General features: G+C 43.9%; 2 protein-coding genes across 2 annotated transcripts in view; one reads left to right on the forward strand and one right to left on the reverse strand.

The window, feature by feature from the left end:
• JPH3 (junctophilin 3) overlaps positions 1-5,425 on the forward strand; it is a 102,728-nt gene extending 97,303 nt beyond the window's left edge. The window contains exon 5 of the mRNA XM_063438169.1: positions 5,279-5,425. Coding sequence (XP_063294239.1) covers positions 5,279-5,359 — 81 coding nt within the window. The 3' untranslated portion in view covers positions 5,360-5,425. The remainder of the gene's footprint in view (positions 1-5,278) is intronic.
• A 3,033-nt stretch (positions 5,426-8,458) lies between these two features.
• Positions 8,459-23,155, reverse strand: part of KLHDC4 (kelch domain containing 4) — a 37,322-nt gene continuing 22,625 nt past the window's right edge. Inside the window, exons 8-12 of the mRNA XM_063438838.1 lie at positions 14,862-14,931; positions 12,571-12,779; positions 10,757-11,168; positions 10,364-10,468; positions 8,459-10,146 (exon numbers count right to left, since the gene is read on the reverse strand). Coding sequence (XP_063294908.1) covers positions 10,106-10,146; positions 10,364-10,468; positions 10,757-11,168; positions 12,571-12,779; positions 14,862-14,931 — 837 coding nt within the window. The 3' untranslated portion in view covers positions 8,459-10,105. The remainder of the gene's footprint in view (positions 10,147-10,363; positions 10,469-10,756; positions 11,169-12,570; positions 12,780-14,861; positions 14,932-23,155) is intronic.

Here is a 23,155-nt window from a genome sequence, read left to right on the forward strand (position 1 = left end):
ATGAACGGTTTAACCCCAAAGTCTGTGTCCCAGCGCCGATCACTTTTTACTCCTTGCCCTTCCACTAACTTAAATGTTAGATAACATAAGGCTTGGGCAGAGGGGAGCTACTGATTGGCTTAGAGCATCAGCCTTCCGTTATCCAAGATTTTAGATAGAGGAAGGACAGGGGTCATAGAGATAGGCACTAGAACACAGGATTTTCCCAAAGGAGAACCAGAACCAGCGGTCTCCTGGCACCATAATAACTTAATTTCAACTAAGTTGTTATGGCTCCCAGATGGTTCCTTTACAAAGGGCAGTGAATATTGGTAGGGACCTAAAACTAGTTCCATATGCTATTTTACCAAGGTTCCATTGGGTTAGAACAGGCAAATCATACTGGTCCGGCCCCAAACAATTATCTGCAATTAACTGATTACAGGAGCAGTGTTGACTTTCCCCAGTGGAATGGAAACCAGTCTAAATTGGGAATGGTCTAATGAATGTGTTTTACATACTTTCTAGTATAATTAAAAAGCGCATGCTCTTGCAGTTTGTGGAGCGCAGAAGGACCACCTATGGGAGGCTTTCTCTGCACTCCCTTGAGAGAATCTCCATAGAGTCTATGCCGAAGAATTGACTGACCCAAAACTGATAGAATTGTATGCTTTTTAAAAAAATAATACGAGTTGTAGGCACCATGACCGACACCCTCAGTTTACAATGGAAGGCCCGGACTGGCCATCGGATCTACCGAGAAGACCATGGGCTGAGGCCGGAAGGGTAGATCACAGGATCTCCCCGGCTGGCCCATGCAGGGCCCGTGCTATCAGAGCGCCGGCCCTGCTGTGTACCTTCATGGGCCGGTGGGGAGATTAAAGATCTCCCTCACTGGCCCAAGGCACTGACATGCTGCCGCTGGCTAGGGAGGGAGAGGAGGACGACACAGTGGAGCTCTACCCTGCAGCTCTGCCGGGTTCCTCCCAGGACTGCAGCATGGCCTTCCTCCATGGCTCCCTCCCCTCACCCCCTCCAAGGCTAATGGTAAGAAGGGAGGGGGGATATAAAGTTTTTTTTTTTTTTGTATTTAAAAAGAAAATACATATTTAATATATTTAAATCTTGCCCCCCACCCCACACACATCCCTCCAGACATATTCACCCACACAGCACACTAACAGCTCACACACAGCACACTCACACTAACAGCTAACTTACACACACACAGCACCCTCAGACACTTACACCGCATACTCACACAACACACAGCACACATATATAATATACAAAATAACCCTCAGTGAGTTAACCGACAAAGAAAATTAGAAACATAGAATGTGACAGCAGATAAGAACACCCTCACAAATAAATACATATATATATATATATATATATATATACACACACACACACACACACACACTACAGCACCCCTTACACTGCACCACTACACACATTACGCTCCAGATACAATCTTACCCAACTCTGGATCATCTAATCTACACACACATACACACAATCTCCATTACACAATAGATCCCCTACACACACTACATTCCCGACATACAAACTTTGGCTCTCCTATGCACACACTACATTCCTTGTAAGCAAACACATACAACATTCTCTACAACCCCTACACACACTACGTCACCTATAACACTATGCCCCCTATACACACACTCTCTACAGCCCCTAGCCACACATATTACACCACAAACACGAATGAAATCGACCTATTTACACAATACCACACCACAATCAGCTCACTCTACACACACGCAATCCCACAAGCAGGCTCCAAACACATGCACCATACGCTTTCCTGGCCACATATGGAGACAAGTTAAAAGCAAACACAGCGCAAGCATGTTATTATTCTGCTTATGCTGCGCAGAACAAATACAGGGCCTTTTTCTCATGCTAGAGCTCTTCAGCGGGGCTGTGCTCATTGAACCAACATGCTCACTTTGAGAGGGGGCGTGCTTGTGATTAGTGATGACAAAACACACCCTCTCTGGCCCCACCCCCTTCTCAGGGGGCAGAGTGATTGAAAAATGCCAAATTTTATACCCGGTCCGGTGTAGGTCACCAAGTTTAATCCAAGCAGACGTTTTAGGAAAATATTGTAAGAACCCCTGATATCGGGTTGAGACTGATGGGTTAAAGAGTGGTTATGCCATATGATGTGAATTATTTAATGGACTGAAAATGTGTGAAGTTAATTTATTGAGCTCTGCAGAACAAAGCCACGCTTGCCAACAGTGAGGGGTCAGTGCTCACATTATGATACTATTTATATAGCGCCAACAAATTCCGCAGCGCTTTACAGAGGGAAACTGCTAGAGGGTTGCTCAGGGTTTTCCCCCAGCACATGAAACTTTCAATGGAACTTGTGAACAGATGAGCCTGTGCCAGTATGACGTAGCTCAGCGCTGCTCTATATATTCTGCAGCCTACTGACTGCATGCGAAGGAGGAGACACTGCCCAAACCAGGGCTTACTCTTAGCCAAGGCAGCTTGTGATAGCATTAATGGCAATTGTATCAATACATGTCTTTAGACATGGCCAGAAACAACACAGACCACACACGTCACAGCTGATCAATTTAATAGCACTTTAGTTGGCTGATGCTACATCTGTACCATCCCCCCCAAAAAAGGAATTGGGGGCACACTGTGAGCATTTCTTAATAGTGGTGCCTCTGTAAAGACCAGAATATGGATTAAGCCCCCACTTCGGGTGACCACAGGAAAGCATACATGTGAGAAGAGTCTTTGAAAGCAGTTAAAACGAGAACATTGCAGTCAGAATGTTTATCTCCCATGTGAAATGAGTGTAGGCTCCACTGCTATTGGGGTGCATTAATGCAGTGCTGGATAATACCACTATCGTGAAACCAAATCCCCATATTTACGGAGACAGGTCATTTTATATATCCTTGTAACATGTAAACTGTATATCAGTTTGTATTCGGTTCCTATAATCTGTATATTAGATCCTTGCATTCCACAGAGAAGTTACGTTACTGCATTCAATGAACATGGTTTAACCCCTTAAGGACACATGACGTGTGACATGTCATGATTCCCTTTTATTCCAGAAGTTTGGTCCTTAAGGGGTTAAATATAGGGGGTGGGGCGGTTATAGATTGACTGCGGAGCGGTTCTTGCCCCACCAGGGTTTTTACATCCTTGTTAATGCACCTCAGCCCGCAGTAAAGATGGCGTGTTCAGCTGGGACAGAGAGCTGGAGTTAGAACATTCGCAGCCAGCTGACAGTTACTTTGTCGCATTTGGTTGGCTGGCTAGACCTTGTTGCTAGGCAACATGTTACGCTTTCTCCCCGACAGCGGCTGGAAGTCACCTGACAGCAGATGGAGTGGGTAATGGCAGAGGGTGGGGGCTGGGCAAGGAATGAGCAGATTGGAATATTGAGACCAGTGGGGTCAATTAACTCCTACAATGCTAGCCAAAGGAAAGTCATTTTACACACACTGCCGCTACACTTGCAGGACAGGTTATTAAATGGTGTGTATTCACGCACAATTAGAATGTAATTCTATAATATTACGTTGACTGTAAAATGGCTATTGTAGCAATGTGTACTCACTCACCCTAGTGGGCACTGTATGTGCGGTGGTTGGGCACTCTTATCCCCTCATCCATATGCAGTTGCTCACTGTAGCACTTCAAATGTAGGTACCCATAATAATCCCATATTTAAACCTGCACGGTTTTGAGCTGTGCTATTATAGATCTCCCAGCGTTTCAAATGGACAAAGAGGGTCACTTTAATGCTAGGGGTGTGAGTGGAGGTGTGACCAGGAATGGGGATGTAATAACATTTTTTAGGATTTGGTAATAAATATTTATGCAACAAAAATTTAACTTAGAGAACAATGTGTCTTATTTTCAGACTGAATTCTAAGCGTATTTATTTGTAGTTTAAAGACACATTACTGGGAGTATTATTGCTGTGGAGCTCGGTTATACACTCAGACACATTACTGTGAGTATTATTGCTGTGGAGCTCTGTGATACACTCAGACACATTACTGGGAGTATTATTGCTGTGGAGCTCGGTTATACACTCAGACACATTACTGGGAGTATTATTGCTGTGGAGCTGTTATACACTCAGACACATTACTGGGAGTATTATTGCTGTGGAGCTCTGTTATACACTCAGACACATTACTGGGAGTATTATTGCTGTGGAGCTCTGTGATACACTCAGACACATTACTGGGAGTATTATTGCTGTGGAGCTCGGTTATACACTCAGACACATTACTGGGAGTATTATTGCTGTGGAGCTCTGTTATACACTCATACACCAACAATATGGAGGTCCCAGAAAAAGAGGGACTGTCCTTCCTAAATGGGGACACCTGAGAGAGGTATTCTATAATGAATATGAAACCATCGGATATTGAGTGACATCTGGTCACTTTTTTGGGTACTGGAGTAGGAATAGGTTTACAACTGACTTTTATAATGTGCCCATAAGTTATAGTAAAGTGTAGTGGTTACGGTGGTTAAAGCATCCATTTGAATAGGAAATGAATAGCAGACAGTTTGACTTGGACTTTAGTGAGAGCTTGGGAATATTATGAATGCTTGTGCTTATTTACTGTGTGATAAAGTTTAGATGGAAAGCATAGAAGTTATTATAGGACGGGATCTTAATTCTCCTATTCCTGTCTGTGAACACAGCTCAGGACATAATCGCACAATGCAATTGTGAATTCTAATACGCTCTGCTACAGTACAGGCCTAATATATAAACACAGCCTGCCCTCATGGGGCATTCAACAGGTTACCTAGAACCAAGGCATAGAGTTACTGCAACCAGATACAGAGTTACAATAAAAATAGTGTTTTGTTGGCTCCCACTCAACTCCAATCCACCCCATAAACACAATGATGTTACTTTGAATAACACAGGAAATAAATACTGACTACAGGTGTGCCTTGATCTGAACTGTAAGCAAATTAATAAAAAAATAAAAAAAATAAATTTAACTAATCCAGCCGTCACTGAACACCAACTCACACAATGCTTTGCTAAATAATCTACTTTCAGCGTATTGTAAGAACATGTTTAACAGCCACTAATTAGCACAGTTTCACTATGTCTCATCCGGTATCAGGGTCTAAATTCTACATGTCCCTTCTAGCTATTCAGGACACCAAGCAGGGTGCAAAGTCTGGCCCACGCAAGGTTACATTGAATAACACAAACTTTGGAACCTTTCCTCTTACTTATAGTGTCTTCTCTTTCTTTTCACAGGGTTCCGCCCCCATCCTGGTAGTCATGGTGATTTTGCTAAACATTGGAGTCGCCATTTTGTTTATCCACTTTTTCATTTGATTGAACCGCTCCACCGTTTGCAAAAAATAAAAAAATGACATTAAAAAAAAAAAATCATTTTAAAAAGTCGTCAAAATAAAAATAAAAAAAGGAAACAAAATAAATTAAAAAAAAGACAAAAACAACAAAAAAAAACAACAACTCTAGAACATCGGATGTTGCTTTGGAGCCAGGAATGCAATTGTGGCTCTTTCATCGGCTGAATTTTTGGATTGACCTTCTACGTTTTACCTTTGTTTTAAAACTTTTTTTTTTTTTTTTACATTTAATTTTAAATTGTATTCTTCCAAAGGAACAGAATTGAGTTTCAATCACAGTTTGCCTTTTTCCTCCCCTGGGTTTTTTTTTTTTTTTCGTTTGGGGGGGGGGGGGGGGAGTATATATTTATTTTTACGTCCTGCTTGTTTAGGCATGAGAGAATGCAAAAGATATTGACATTTTCCCCTGCCCCAGTCTGTCCTCCCTTTGAAAGTTGCATTAAAATGTGCGTGATGGGTAAAAAGTCTTTGTGTGCGAGTAAATCCACTTAACGTTATATTCCAGAGATTCACTCTAATGCATTGCTGTGTCCACTATCCTTGAGTGGCCAGAATGGATGTCAGAGGTCAAGGGTGACACAGGCCACACCTGTATGGGTTTATTTGAAATGTGTTTATTTTAATCATTGTGAGGAATTACAAAAGATTGTTAAAGGGGAAGTTCTACAGAATTAAAAAGAAAACTTTGTTTTAAGAACGATTTCAACAGCTCTGCATTTTTTTTTTTTTTTTTTTAACAAATCCTAAATAAATGTGCTTAGCAATAATAAGCAATACATTGTTGCTGTCAGAACCGTTATTTTATGAAATACTTTCCCCGGTAAAACGTTCAGACATCGGAAATGATAAAAAGATGTTGCAAAAGCTATTACTTTGGAATATCGCTAAAAGTGGCATGTATTAAAATGTGGGTCAACGTACAAACAGTTAGGGCAGTATATTTATTCTAGGTAAGAATAAAAAGGCATCCTGGACAGCAGGCTGTTAACTGCTGTTAAAGGAACATCATAGCATTAGGTATATAAAACGTGTATTCCTAATGCTATCGTTAATGAAAGAAATAGAAAAAGGGTTTATTTAACCCCTTAAGGTGACCTGTCATGATTCCCGTTTGATACTTAAGGGGTTAAACTTTTTTCCCAGCACTGTGACTCACTCCCTGTAGCCGCCCACTCCACCTCTAGTGACGTTGTCTGCAGGCTGTCCCATCTCAGTCTTCTCTGCCAATCCAATGCTTCTCTAGGACAAGCATTTAGTGACAATTGGTAGCAAACGTCACAAAGTCAAACTGTCATACCAGCGGTCAGGAAGTCAGCCACTAGAGGTGTATTTAACCCTGTAATGTATCTACAGAACGGCAACGTTTTATATTGCAAGACTGAAATGTTAGAGCCTCTGCAAACCTTTTACTTGAGATTACGTCATCTGTTGCCTATAGTTGTCCTTTAACCTACCCAGTGTAACATCTAGAGTTCCAGCTCAAGATTTTCTCAAAGTTGTCATAAATTAAAGCTGATGTGCCAAGTCATTAGCCTATTTGTATTGCGCATGAGTGTTTTTTTTTTACAAAGTTTGTGATTCTTACCTATATATTCCTATTTATCACGCTATTTTATTTTATGTAGAACTTCCCCTTTAAATTCGTTGTACTTCTTACTGAGATAAACGACAGTACTTAACCTAAAATTAATTCTATTACATACACATACCTAGCAATGCTCAATTTATTTGCATATTATTTTGCACGAAAGATGAACTATACATTTTCTGTCCTATTGGCACATGATTATATCGTTACATGATTTATGGTTTTAGCAAATACAGCCAAAGGTTTCCTGAAGTTTTACGTACTTGAAATGATGGATTGTAGGAATCTATTTTGTCTTTAGGAAGATTCTCGCACAAGGTGACGCAAATACCAATTATAGAGGTTTCTTCTTTATGTGCTTTCCAGACCAAATGGGTCCGTAGATCACCCCATGGCACGGTTAATGTGAATTCTGAAACTTGTCAGCTCAGACATTTAATTTTTCTACCCATCATATCTGAAATGAAAGTGGTTCTAAATATTCCTAAATTTGTATAACAATGTCATGATGATTGCAGAAGGTTCTTGTCAATGTGTGCACTGTGTGTAGAACCCAGCTAATTTCAGTGTTATCTCTAAGGTGAGCAGTTAAATGGGACGAGGACACCTTACAAAAAGTACTGTGCAGCTTTATTGGAGCACGGAGTACTTAAAGGGACAGTTCAGTTACATTGCAGGTTCTATGCCATGTATGGGTAAGTTGTGTTAATTATTTTCATATAGTAATATTATGCTCCTTTTTAGCTTGACGTATGGATGGTGAGAGCGCATGAGTTGTGATATATGGGATGACGTCTCTCCCAATCAGAAAAATACCCATAATGCAACACATCCGCATGCTTCTCCTCCATTCTGTTAGTGCCTCCTATTGAGGAAGGTGGATTACTCAAAAGGGGTACATACATTCTCCACGTTGTGTGCATGGTGCATTAACAACTTCGTTTCTCTTAAGGGTCTTAGTGCTTCTATGGCAGGTTCATTAGAGGCTCCCATTACAACTTGGCTTACCCATGTGGTGGTCCCCTTGTGACATCACATGAGCCGTGCTGATGTCCAATCAAAGGCTTTTCATAGAGAAGTCTTTGTTTGGACCATTTAAGTGGCTCATAGGGCTGCAGTTAAGTAGGGATTTAAGACACAATCTTCCTTGCAGGCTCTACCTGCAACGGGAGAAGTGGGCAATCTCTGTCCTCTGTTCCTGAAGATCAGCACGTTTCCACAATACATTACAGGTAACACGATCAAAAGAATTAACTTGAGAGGTCCAGAGAAAACGCAAGATGACAGCTCTCCCTATCTATTCTGATACAGATCAGATAGTATTAATGAAAATGTCTGTTACCTAGATAACCCCCTTTGTTGGAGTTACATGTAGTGCAGTGATGGCTACCCTTGGATCCACAGATGTTTTTAACTCCCATGAGGCTCAGCTTTCACAAGCTAGTAATTCAGAAAAGATAGTGCACCCACAAGTTATATTGTTGTAAATATCAATCTTTATAATTTTTAGGTGTCATACAAACATTCTGGATTAAATACAGAGCATTGATTTTATTTGCAAGGTGTATCTGACATTAGAAACCAGGTAATCATTAACCCCTTAAGGACCAAACTTCTGGAATAAAAGGGAATCACGACATGTCATGTGTCTTTAAGGGGTTAAAGGGACACTATAATCACCAGAACAACTACAGCTTAATGTATTTGTTCTGGTGAGTATAGACTGTCCCTGCAGGCTTTTTGCTGTATACACTGCCTTATCAGATAAAAGGCAGTGTTTACATTACAGCCTAGGGATACCTCCAGTGGCCACTCTTCAGACAGTATACAGCACTGATGTTCAGCCTCTCCACCCTCTGCATTGAGGCACTGAACTTTCCCCTAGAGGTGCATTGATTCATTGCATCTCTATAAGATATTGATTGGCCAGGGATGCATTTGGCTCCGCCCCCAGACCGCCTCCTTGGCGGATATCATCAGAATTGACAATCTCAGCCAATCCAATGTCTACAGATGGGAAAGCATTGTAATTGGCTGAGATTATCACTGCTGAGGTCAGCCAAGAAGGCGGATGAGGGGGGAGAGGGGAGAGGTGAATCCAAACACCAGCGCACCACCACTGGAAATAAGGTAAGATTTATATTTAGAGGACCAGATAGTGATTTCAACACTAGAAGGTCAGGAATACATGTTTGTGTTTCTGACCCTATAATGTTCGTTTAATAAGAATTATCTGTGCTGTGCAAAGGGATAATGCTGCATTGGGTTACACACTCCCTTCTCCAGGGAAGATAATCATAATTATTCGAAAAAATATTAACGTAAAAGAACTATAAAGGGTTAAACATGGACATGCAAGTTTTTTATTTTTCCCCTCATGCAACAGGAACTGAGAGCCTTTTCCATCGGGATCAGAGAGAGATGTTTATGAATCATGTTGCATCAGACACGCTGGCTTGCTGTCTATACACAGCATGTTCAGTCACTTGTAGTGACAAGCACATCTTGTAGGAAACCAGACCCACGCAGAACGCAGCTGGTGATTTAAGACTGCTTCAGAAAACCTGTAACCAGCACTTCTGGGTTTTTATACCTAGTGACCAGGTGCATCTGATGAATGCAAATGGTGGACCACAAAACTGAATTGTGTCATCTTGTGGGCAGCGTCATGAACAAGGCAAAGACATCGCACAGTTTAATTGTGGGCCCAGGCAATGGTCACTCAGTGCACAGAACCAGGGCAAACGATTAAAGCTTGGGGGTATGGCATCTGTAAAGTCTCAGAAATTCAACTACTGCTCAGTGTCATCTCAGAAGGTTTTTACCTGATGTCAGTCCTCCTGGCAACCATTTAATAATATTTCATGCATTGCCGTTATCAGGGAGATCAACAAGCCTTCTTGACTGTTGCCATCATTATTTCTATATTGTAGACTGCCCTTGAAAATATAAATAAAAGATTTTGCAGCCACTTTCCTCTAAACGCATAGGCCACACAACCTGGTCCTTAAACTCAAAATGTTTTTGCCATGGGATGTGACACTTTGAGAACCTTCTTTTCCTTGTGTTCCAAGCCCAGGTTGGCTTTGGCAAGTTTAGCCGAATATTCCTCAGTCCGCATTAAGAAGTCTGAATATTTTTATTTTGGTCGTCTTCTTCATCTGCAAAAGAGGCACACTGTTACTCGTAAAATTTATAAGAAACAAAGCTATTACAAAGGAAGACAAGGAAAAAAAAATGTGCAGCAGTGAGATTTCTCACATAATGTACGGACAGAAAAAGCACAACAGACATGAGCCCAAAGCGGCTGTAACAGGTAGACGTGCTGTTTCCAGGAAGGTTCTTTTGAATGCAATGTTTTTATTCTCATCCACTTACCTGTGTCTTCCTCGCTTTCATCGTCCTCTTCATCCTCGTCAGCTCCTCCCTCTGCTCCTTCTGCATCATCCTCCGAGTCAGACTCATCGAGCCACTCTTGAGTTTCTGTGGAAATGAAGAAGAATGTGAGAAACTTGCATTGTGATGGTATCCATTCACAGAGGTGAGATAAAATAAATCTAATTGTGTGGGTACAGTATAAAGAGGTGCATGGCCTTCTCAACTAAAACTGTGTGGAAAAGGCCGTTTTCCATATAAAGAGATCTACCAACTTTGGTTTATTTTCTGATAAAGAGATTCTGGAAACAAAGTTATTGAGCAAAGAAAGTGGGTGCCATATGTTTCCATTATGACCTACTGACCAAAGTATTGCTCTATTACGTTCAGACTTACTGGGATCCATTTCGACCAGGACTTTCCATTCCTTCATCTTGTGCAGATCAAGACTATAGAGGTCGTTCAACGTGAACTGGCGATCGCCAACTTCAAACATCCCTCCATATATGAAAAGAATTCCTTGCTTAATAGCCATCATCGTGTTAGACCGTGGACAGGGTTCCACTAATGGCCCTGCAGCGCCTTCATCCTCCTCATCTTCTTCACTATCTTCTTCCTCGCTCTCTGACTCCACTGAAGCGGGAATCAATTGTTTTATTGTCATCACTGTACCGTCATCAGCCACAATTTCCTTGATAATTTCTACAGGTTTTGCAGTATTAGAATCCTCCTCCTTGCTACACTCTGATGCGCCAACGTCTGCATTCTTATCTCCGCGCCGACGTTTCTTCTTTTGTGTCTTAGATCCCTGAATTGTAACATAACATAGCTAGTTAACCATATTTTGTGTGCCCTCTGGTGAATGACAGAATTAGGATGAGATTAGGCTGACATATCTAATAACAAACAAAATACTAGAATATGCATAGCATTGATACACGTGGTTCTTTTTTTTTTGAGACAATACTCTTTCCAGGGACAAACAACTATGTTCAGTAATCACCAAATGATGTTTCAATTTTTTGAAATATTGCACAAATAAGGTGCAAGGAAGCAACACATTTATGTGGTGCATTAACATTATTTATAAATCACTATTAAAGCAGACAAAGTAACATGTTCGAGGCATCCGATCATTTCACAATGTAATAGAGCATACAAATTGTCAATAGCTTGTTCTAGTAAAACGGCAAAAAATAGATAAATAAATTAAAACATAGAGAAGGATCAAGACAGAAAGGGCTTTCACATGAACATCTATACTTTGACCCGTTTGTAACCTTAACTTACTGAAATTTCCTCCGGTATTTTGCACATGGTGCTTAAATACAGGGCGGGATTCATTTAAAATCTTGTTTTAAGCACAGTCTTTAGAAGGTTGATTGAGATGTATAATGCTTGTGTAAGGGTTCCTGAGTGCTGTGAAAGTATCAATAAGGAGGCCTCACATTTTTAATGGTATACAGGGCGAAAGGGACACTCCAGGCACCCAGACCACTTCCTCCCATTGGAGTGGTCTGGGTGCCAACTCCCACTACCCTTAACCCTGCAAGTTAATTATTGCAGTTTTCATAAACTGCAATAATTACCTTGCAGGGTTAACTCCTCCTCTAGTGTGTCTACTAGACAGCCACTAGAGGGCACTTCCTGCTTCATAGCACAGAAAACCTGTGCAAGAGCATCGCTGGACTTCCTCACGCTGTGTGAGGACCTCCAGCGTCGCTCAATTCCCCATAGGAAAGCATTGAAAGGCGTTTTCAATGCTTTCCTATGGGGAGCTCTAATGCGCATGCACGGCATTGCCGCGCATGCGCATTAGATCTCCTCAGCCGGCGGGCGGGATCAGTCTCCCCCGCCGGCTGACGGGATGAAGGGGAGGAGCGGCGACGACCCGAAACCACCGCCGAGGGACATCGGCGGGGGTCTCAGGTAAGTCACTACAGGGGTTTTCACCCCTTTAGCAACCAGGGATGGGTGGTGGTTGGAGGGAGAGGGGACCTGTAGTGCCAGGAAAACCGATTGTTTTCCTGGCACTGGATAGTCCCTTTAACTATTTCCTTACAGAATTTCCTGTAGGATTCTTAAAGAACAATCCACTTTAGAATTGTAACAGAGTGAAGATCGTAGCACCATTCTCTTCTAACTTGGAGAACGATTAAATCTAAGACCTCCTGCGGAACCACAGTTGTATAAAAAAGGAACCGGTTTACCTTTAATTGCCCGGTAAACCATCGGTTCTTCCCCAGATCATAGAAGTAGATGTCATTGAAGAAGTCTCCTTCTATACTTTCCTCTTCTTCCTCATCATAGACTCCTCCGAACAGAACACTTCGGTTATTGGGCCCCAAGGCCATTGAGAATCCAGTGCGGGGGGTGGGTTTTACCCCTGAGGGACTAAGCCGGGTCCACATCCATTTGTCTGAAGAAGAAGTCAAGGAGAATATCATTACGGAGTTAAAAATATTTGTAAAATAAATAGAGTTTCAAAACACCTGCATCTAGACACATGGAAAGGTCGGAAACGTTAAACTACTAAATTAGGTAAAGTTACTAAAATAAAAAGCAAAACATAAAAGGGCAGATACCACAATGATGCTGTCAATAAATACATCCTCATTTCACTCGCCTTTCCACTTTAACTGACAGCTCAGTGGATCCATCACTAAAGCGATGCCTCTTACAAAAATGCCAAACTACATTCTGAGGGTTAATCACCCATTCCAACCCATATGGTCCCACTAAGTCTTCAAGCCCCACGGACATGTGTTCATTCAGACGCAACGGAAGATCAGCTGGTTTATTCAGGGCTCTGTTTTTATTTTAAGAATTACAGATATGTATAACTACTTCCTAGTGGCACAGGACCCAGCAAGCCATCAAATAAGAATGTAAAGAATTCCTTCAATCTAATAGTCCAGGAGGGAGTCAAGTATATTGAAATGGCAGGAGTGGGGGTGTTTCATTTTTGAGATGAAGATCTTTATTAAAATAATTTTTGTAATGTGTGATCTACTGCAACAGATGGAATGCAGACGTAGCCGCTATGAATGTAACATTTCAGCAGTCATGTCCATTGACAAAAGTACTGCAGAATCTAATGTTCTTGTCAGTCAGGATCGGCACCGTAGCAATAACACATCAGTTTGTATTTTAAGATTTTCTCTATACAAGCTTATTTTTATTTCATAAAAAAAAAAAAAAAAAAACTATCAACCTGCTTAGCGCCTTTAACTCACAATGTTAGCCACTAAAATGTGACTTGTCAGGAATTCACATTTTACACCAAAGTAGCCAAACAGAAAGAAGACCTAACATTTGAAAACACACTTCCTAACAATTCACATTTTAGTGATTATCCCTATAATTTATTTAAAACGGGGGTCACCATAGGAATCAAGCTTCAGGTACCAGTGAGGGAGTCCTGAACAATCTCTTTAGGCATTAGATCTATCGGTATTGAGAGATAAAATGCTCAGTTTTGCTGTTACACAATGCTGGCGTTAAACACACCCTGTTATTCTCCCTAGCTACACACCCCACTCAGCCCCCACGAGGCCTCTGCTTTGGACTCCCAAGATGCAGCATGTTGCAGCCAGCCCGCTGGCATCTCTAATTGTTAGTTAGCAACCCTAGTATCAAGCAGTTTACCACCTGATGGCTTCTGTGTAGGACGTATGTACACAGCACCAGCCCAATGGAGAAATTATACAGTGCCACACACTGATGGCAACAGCCTCCTTCAGCTCGTTATATAATGTTGGCAAAAGAAAGAGAATACAAAATCTCAATCCTTTAATCCTTCCAATAATTAACCCTCTGAGTAGTCACCCGTCTAAAGGCTATAAAAAGGAAGGCAACAGCCGGATCGCAAGTGAGGTGAATTAAATTAAGCGTGGGGAAATATCTTTACTAGACAAGTTTGGGAGAAGAATGATGGTATAAACATTGAAAGTTACCAGTCTTTGATGTAAGGCCATGTTTATCAAATCAAAACAATGTGTTATTCCAGGGTAACATATTAAATAACAAGCAATCTCCATGGAAACCAATAAACCAACATTTGCATTAATAGCTTTAGCCTTCAGAAATCGTGCTCTTTCAGCACAGACTGCTGTGTGAACAGGGAAATGGTTTTGCATTATTTGCATTGTGGTGCTGGGTGGTGCTGTGTATTTGCGGATTTATGCTGATAAAGTTTATAAATTGACAATACAGAACAGAGGCAGAATGGTTGTGCCAGGACCATGGTGATGTAATGGGATTTGTGAAACCTTTTGTCATGAAGAGGTTTAACAAGAAAACAATGATGGCTACATTTGGCAATAGGTGTGAGGTACATTCCCCCCAAAGAGGGAACAGAAACATTGGCTTTCAGAGTGCCATCAAGATAAATGTGTTCTATATCCCAACAATTCTATTCCATTTTAGGGAGGTGGGATTTCAGCAGTCTATTTTGGAGTGGTTATGGTGCTCTACAGGGGTGAGAACCAACACAACTTACCTGCTTTCTCTTGTTTCAGTAAGAACATGTCCGTGTGTACTGTCCCCTTGTCGACGTCCTTTTTGATTCTCTGTGAAGAAAACATACAGATATCAGTAAACCATCAGCATTAACATCACAAAACGGCTAAGTTACGCAGACGGCGTTCTCAGACTTAGTAGACGTAAAAGATGTATGTTGCCAAATGTGCGTCACTCACAGCACTGCAGCACGCCGAGTTCAGGGGGGAGCAGGTGTTCAGTATGATAAAGGGAACCAATGGGAGTCTGTTACCCAATCGCTATATACGTTGGGCGGGTACAGGCTGGGGAAGGGTCAGGCTACGTGTATTACAGTTTGAAGGCTCTGCAGTGACGTTTGGGAAGATAGATTGTTGGCTAATTCGAGCAATAAACACCTGCCATGACAGCCTGTGGGTTTTCAGGGAGGATGGTGCATCTGCCGTTCTGATTTGGACCTGGGCATTCATCCCAGTTCTACAAATCAGACAGCGTGCAGTATAATGTAAAGAGGCTTTTCCAGCTCAGAAACCAGCATGAAAACCATTGGGAATGGACCAGGACATCCCAGCACAATGCCAGCTCTCCGCAGCGATTATACGGACATACGGGCGTATGTATCTTGTCCATCCTTAACTCTCTGCCATCACAGTATTAGATGTTCTAAATCATTTTCATGGACAGGATTGTGTTACACATTGAAAGGATTTTAACAGGACATCGTTGCATCCAAACGTCTGCTGGGCATCCACATTAGAAGTTCCTGCATTTACTGCAAATACCCAGTCTTTGCAGCTTCTGCAGTGAGCGCTAACTAAACCAGGAAGTGACTTCCATTACTATATTACTGCTGAGCAAGGTTTGTTTTTGGCAGGGGAGATTGAGCAATGGAGAAAAATGGCAAATTGAAACGGGCAGAAAAGGTGGACTTCAATAAAATTAAATAACAAAAGATATACACACTGCACTAAACCTGTATGGGAAGTGCACCTTTAGTCCAACCCATTCCTCTAATATCTCTATTCCCTCTTAATCCACTGCTATAACCGATCCCTCTATTCCCCCTTAATCCACTGCTATAGCCGATCCCTCTTCCCCCTTAATCCACTGCTATAACCGATCCCTCTATTCCCCCTTAATCCACTGCTATAACCGATCCCTCTATTCCCCCTTAATCCACTGGTATAACCGATCCCTCTATTCCCCCTTAATCCACTGCTATAACCGATCCCTCTATTCCCCCTTAATCCACTGCTATAACCGATCCCTCTATTCCCCCTTAATCCACCGCTATAACCGATCCCTCTATTCCCCCTTAATCCACTGCTATAGCCGATCCCTCTTCCCCCTTAATCCACTGCTATAGCCGATCCCTCTATTCCCCCTTAATCCACTGCTATAACCGATCCCTCTATTCCCCCTTAATCCACTGCTATAACCGATCCCTCTATTCCCCCTTAATCCACTGATATAACCGATCCCTCTATTCCCCCTTAATCCACCGCTATAACCGATCCCTCTATTCCCCCTTAATCCACCGCTATAACCGATCCCTCTATTCCCCCTTAATCCACCGCTGTAACCGATCCCTCTATTCCCCCTTAATCCACCGCTATAACCGATCCCTCTATTCCCCCTTAATCCATTGCTATAACCGATCCCTCTATTCCCCCTTAATCCATTGCTATAACCGATCCCTCTATTCCCCCTTAATCCACCGGTATAGCCGATCCCTCTATTCCCCCTTAATCCACCGCTATAACCGATCCCTCTATTCCTCCTTCATCCACCGCTATAACCGATCCCTCTATCCCCCCTTAATCCACCGCTATAACCGATCCCTCTATGCCCCCTTAATCCACTGCTATAACCGATCCCTCTATTCCCCCTTAATCCACCGCTATAACCGATCCCTCTATTCCCCTTAATCCACCGCTATAACCGATCCCTCTATTCCCCCTTAATCCACTGCTATAACCAATCCCTCTATTCCCCCTTAATCCACCGCTATAACCGATCCCTCTATCCCCCCTTAATCCACCGCTATAACCGATCCCTCTATTCCCCCTTAATCCACCGCTATAACCGATCCCTCTATTCCCCCTTAATCCACTGGTATAACCGATCCCTCTATTCCCCCTTAATCCACCGCTATAACCGATCCCTCTATTCCCCCTTAATCCATCGCTATAACCGATCCCTCTATTCCCCCTTAATCCACTGATATAACCGATCCCTCTATTCCCCCTTAATCCACCGCTATAACCGATCCCTCTATTCCCCCTTAATCCACCGCTATAACCGATCCCTCTATTCCCCCTTAATCCACCGCTGTAACCGATCCCTCTATTCCCCCTTAATCCACTGGTATAACCGATCCCTCTATTCCCCCTTAATCCACCGCTATAACCGATCCCTCTATTCCCCCTTAATCCACCGCTATAACCGATCCCTCTATTCCCCTTTAATCCACCGCTATAACCGATCCCTCTATTCCCCCGCTATAACCGATCCCTCTATTCCCCCTTAATCCATTGCTATAACCGATCCCTCTATTCCCCCTTAATCCATTGCTATAACCGATCCCTCTATTCCCCCTTAATCCACCGGTATAGCCGATCCCTCTATTCCCCCTTAATCCACCGCTATAACCGATCCCTCTATTCCTCCTTCATCCACCGCTATAACCGATCCCTCTATCCCCCCTTAATCCACCGCTATAACCGATCCCTCTATTCCCCCTTAATCCACTGCTATAACCAATCCCTCTATTCCCCCTTAATCCACCGCTATAACCGATCCCTCTATCCCCCCTTAATCCACCGCTATAACCGATCCCTCTATTCCCCCTTAATCCACCGCTATAACCGATCCCTCTATTCCCCCTTAATCCACTGGTATAACCGATCCCTCTATTCCCCCTTAATCCACCGCTATAACCGATCCCTCTATTGCCCCTTAATCCACCGCTATAACCGATCCCTCTATTCCTCCTTTATCCACTGCTATAACCGATCCCTCTATTCCCCCTTAATCCATTGCTATAACCGATCCCTCTATTCCCCCTTAATCCACCGCTATAGCCGATCCCTCTATTCCCCCTTAATCCACTGCTATAACCGATCCCTCTATTCCCCCTTAATCCACCGCTATAACCGGTCCCTCTATTCCTCCTTAATCCACCGCTATAACCGATCCCTCTATTCCCCCTTCATCCACCGCTATAACCGATCCCTCTATTCCCCCTTAATCCACCGCTATAACCGATCCCTCTATTCCACCTTAATCCACTGCTATAACCGATCCCTCTATTCCTCCTTCATCCACCGCTATAACCGATCCCTCTATTCCCCCTTAATCCACCGCTATAACCGATCTCTCTATTCCCCCTTAATCCACCGCTATAACAGATCCCTCTATTCCACCTTAATCCACTGCTATAACCGATCCCTCTATTCCCCCTTAATCCACCGCTATAACCGATCCCTCTATTCCCCCTTAATCCATCGCTATAACCGATCCCTCTATTCCCCCTTAATCCACTGCTATAACCGATCCCTCTATTCCCCCTTAATCCACTGATATAACCGATCCCTCTATTCCCCCTTAATCCACCGCTATAACCGATCCCTCTATTCCCCCTTAATCCACCGCTATAACCGATCCCTCTATTGCCCCTTAATCCACCGCTATAACCGATCCCTCTATTCCTCCTTTATCCACTGCTATAACCGATCCCTCTATTCCCCCTTAATCCACCGCTATAACCGGTCCCTCTATTCCTCCTTAATCCACCGATATAACCGATCCCTCTATTCCCCCTTCATCCACCGCTATAACCGATCCCTCTATTCCCCCTTAATCCACCGCTATAACCGATCCCTCTATTCCACCTTAATCCACTGCTATAACCGATCCCTCTATTCCTCCTTCATCCACCGCTATAACCGATCCCTCTATTCCCCCTTAATCCACCGCTATAACCGATCCCTCTATTCCCCCTTAATCCACCGCTATAACAGATCCCTCTATTCCACCTTAATCCACCGCTATAACCGATCCCTCTATTCCCCCTTAATCCACTGCTATAACCGATCCCTCTATTCCCCCTTAATCCACTGGTATAACCGATCCCTCTATTCCCCCTTAATCCACTGCTATAACCGATCCCTCTATTCCCCCTTAATCCACTGCTATAACCGATCCCTCTATTCCCCCTTAATCCACCGCTATAACCGATCCCTCTATTCCCCCTTAATCCACTGCTATAGCCGATCCCTCTTCCCCCTTAATCCACTGCTATAGCCGATCCCTCTATTCCCCCTTAATCCACTGCTATAACCGATCCCTCTATTCCCCCTTAATCCACTGCTATAACCGATCCCTCTATTCCCCCTTAATCCACTGATATAACCGATCCCTCTATTCCCCCTTAATCCACCGCTATAACCGATACCTCTATTCCCCCTTAATCCACCGCTATAACCGATCCCTCTATTCCCCCTTAATCCACCGCTGTAACCGATCCCTCTATTCCCCCTTAATCCACCGCTATAACCGATCCCTCTATTCCCCCTTAATCCACCGCTATAACCGATCCCTCTATCCCCCCTTAATCCACCGCTATAACCGATCCCTCTATTCCCCCTTAATCCATTGCTATAACAGATCCCTCTATTCCCCTTTAATCCACCGCTATAACCGATCCCTCTATTCCCCCTTAATCCACCGCTATAACCGATCCCTCTATTCCCCCTTAATCCATTGCTATAACCGATCCCTCTATTCCCCCTTAATCCATTGCTATAACCGATCCCTCTATTCCCCCTTAATCCACCGGTATAGCCGATCCCTCTATTCCCCCTTAATCCACTGCTATAACCGATCCCTCTATTCCTCCTTCATCCACCGCTATAACCGATCCCTCTATCCCCCCTTAATCCACCGCTATAACCGATCCCTCTATTCCCCCTTAATCCACTGCTATAACCGATCCCTCTATTTCCCCTTAATCCACCATTATAACCCATCCCTCTATCCCCCCTTAATCCACCGCTATAACCGATCCCTCTATTCCCCCTTAATCCACTGCTATAACCAATCCCTCTATTCCCCCTTAATCCACCGCTATAACCGATCCCTCTATCCCCCCTTAATCCACCGCTATAACCGATCCCTCTATTCCCCCTTAATCCACCGCTATAACCGATCCCTCTATTCCCCCTTAATCCACTGGTATAACCGATCCCTCTATTCCCCCTTAATCCACCGCTATAACCGATCCCTCTATTCCCCCTTAATCCATCGCTATAACCGATCCCTCTATTCCCCCTTAATCCACTGATATAACCGATCCCTCTATTCCCCCTTAATCCACCGCTATAACCGATCCCTCTATTCCCCCTTAATCCACCGCTATAACCGATCCCTCTATTCCCCCTTAATCCACCGCTGTAACCGATCCCTCTATTCCCCCTTAATCCACTGGTATAACCGATCCCTCTATTCCCCCTTAATCCACCGCTATAACCGATCCCTCTATTCCCCCTTAATCCACCGCTATAACCGATCCCTCTATTCCCCCTTAATCCATTGCTATAACCGATCCCTCTATTCCCCCTTCATCCACCGCTATAACCGATCCCTCTATTCCCCCGCTATAACCGATCCCTCTATTCCCCCTTAATCCATTGCTATAACCGATCCCTCTATTCCCCCTTAATCCATTGCTATAACCGATCCCTCTATTCCTCTCCTTCATCCACCGCTATAACCGATCCCTCTATCCCCCCTTAATCCACCGCTATAACCGATCCCTCTATTCCCCCTTAATCCACCGGTATAGCCGATCCCTCTATTCCCCCTTAATCCACCGCTATAACCGATCCCTCTATTCCTCTCCTTCATCCACCGCTATAACCGATCCCTCTATCCCCCCTTAATCCACCGCTATAACCGATCCCTCTATTCCCCCTTAATCCACTGCTATAACCAATCCCTCTATTCCCCCTTAATCCACCGCTATAACCGATCCCTCTATCCCCCCTTAATCCACCGCTATAACCGATCCCTCTATTCCCCCTTAATCCACCGCTATAACCGATCCCTCTATTCCCCCTTAATCCACTGGTATAACCGATCCCTCTATTCCCCCTTAATCCACCGCTATAACCGATCCCTCTATTGCCCCTTAATCCACCGCTATAACCGATCCCTCTATTCCTCCTTTATCCACTGCTATAACCGATCCCTCTATTGCCCCTTAATCCATTGCTATAACCGATCCCTCTATTCCCCCTTAATCCACCGCTATAGCCGATCCCTCTATTCCCCCTTAATCCACTGCTATAACCGATCCCTCTTCCCCCTTAATCCACTGCTATAACCGATCCCTCTATTCCTCCTTCATCCACTGCTATAACCGATCCCTCTATTCCCCCTTAATCCACCGCTATAACCGATCCCTCTATTCCCCCTTAATCCACTGCTATAACCGATCCCTCTATTCCCCCTTAATCCACCGCTATAACCGGTCCCTCTATTCCTCCTTAATCCACCGCTATAACCGATCCCTCTATTCCCCCTTCATCCACCGCTATAACCGATCCCTCTATTCCCCCTTAATCCACCGCTATAACCGATCCCTCTATTCCACCTTAATCCACTGCTATAACCGATCCCTCTATTCCTCCTTCATCCACCGCTATAACCGATCCCTCTATTCCCCCTTAATCCACCGCTATAACCGATCTCTCTATTCCCCCTTAATCCACCGCTATAACAGATCCCTCTATTCCACCTTAATCCACTGCTATAACCGATCCCTCTATTCCCCCTTAATCCACCGCTATAACCGATCCCTCTATTTCCCCTTAATCCATCGCTATAACCGATCCCTCTATTCCCCCTTAATCCACTGCTATAACCGATCCCTCTATTCCCCCTTAATCCACTGATATAACCGATCCCTCTATTCCCCCTTAATCCACCGCTATAACCGATCCCTCTATTCCACCTTAATCCACCGCTATAACCGATCCCTCTATTGCCCCTTAATCCACCGCTATAACCGATCCCTCTATTCCTCCTTTATCCACTGCTATAACCGATCCCTCTATTCCCCCTTAATCCACCGCTATAACCGGTCCCGCTATTCCTCCTTAATCCACCGCTATAACCGATCCCTCTATTCCCCCTTCATCCACCGCTATAACCGATCCCTCTATTCCCCCTTAATCCACCGCTATAACCGATCCCTCTATTCCACCTTAATCCACTGCTATAACCGATCCCTCTATTCCTCCTTCATCCACCGCTATAACCGATCCCTCTATTCCCCCTTAATCCACCGCTATAACCGATCCCTCTATTCCCCCTTAATCCACCGCTATAACAGATCCCTCTATTCCACCTTAATCCACTGCTATAACCGATCCCTCTATTCCCCCTTAATCCACCGCTATAACCGATCCCTCTATTCCCCCTTAATCCATCGCTATAACCGATCCCTCTATTCCCCCTTAATCCACTGATATAACCGATCCCTCTATTCCCCCTTAATCCACCGCTATAACCGATCCCTCTATTCCCCCTTAATCCACCGCTATAACCGATCCCTCTATTCCCCCTTAATCCACCGCTGTAACCGATCCCTCTATTCCCCCTTAATCCACCGCTATAACCGATCCCTCTATTCCCCCTTAATCCACCGCTATAACCGATCCCTCTATCCCCCCTTAATCCACCGCTATAACCGATCCCTCTATTCCCCCTTAATCCACTGCTATAACCGATCCCTCTATTCCCCCTTAATCCACCGCTATAACCGATCCCTCTATTCCCCCTTAATCCACCGCTATAACCGATCCCTCTATTCCCCCTTAATCCACCGCTATAACCGATCCCTCTATTCCCCCTTAATCCACCGCTATAACCGATCCCTCTATTCCCCCTTAATCCACCGCTATAACCGATCCCTCTATTCCCCCTTAATCCACTGCTATAACCGATCCCTCTATTCCCCCTTAATCCACTGCTATAACCGATCCCTCTATTCCCCCTTAATCCACTGCTATAACCGATCCCTCTATTCCCCCTTAATCCACCGCTATAACCGATCCCTCTATTCCCCCTTAATCCACCGCTATAACCGATCCCTCTATTCCCCCTTAATCCACCGCTGTAACCGATCCCTCTATTCCCCCTTAATCCACCGCTATAACCGATCCCTCTATTCCCCCTTAATCCACCGCTATAACCGATCCCTCTATCCCCCCTTAATCCACCGCTATAACC

This window comes from Pelobates fuscus, chromosome 12 (genome assembly GCF_036172605.1).
Source record: "Pelobates fuscus isolate aPelFus1 chromosome 12, aPelFus1.pri, whole genome shotgun sequence".
Lineage (NCBI taxonomy): Eukaryota > Metazoa > Chordata > Amphibia > Anura > Pelobatidae > Pelobates > Pelobates fuscus.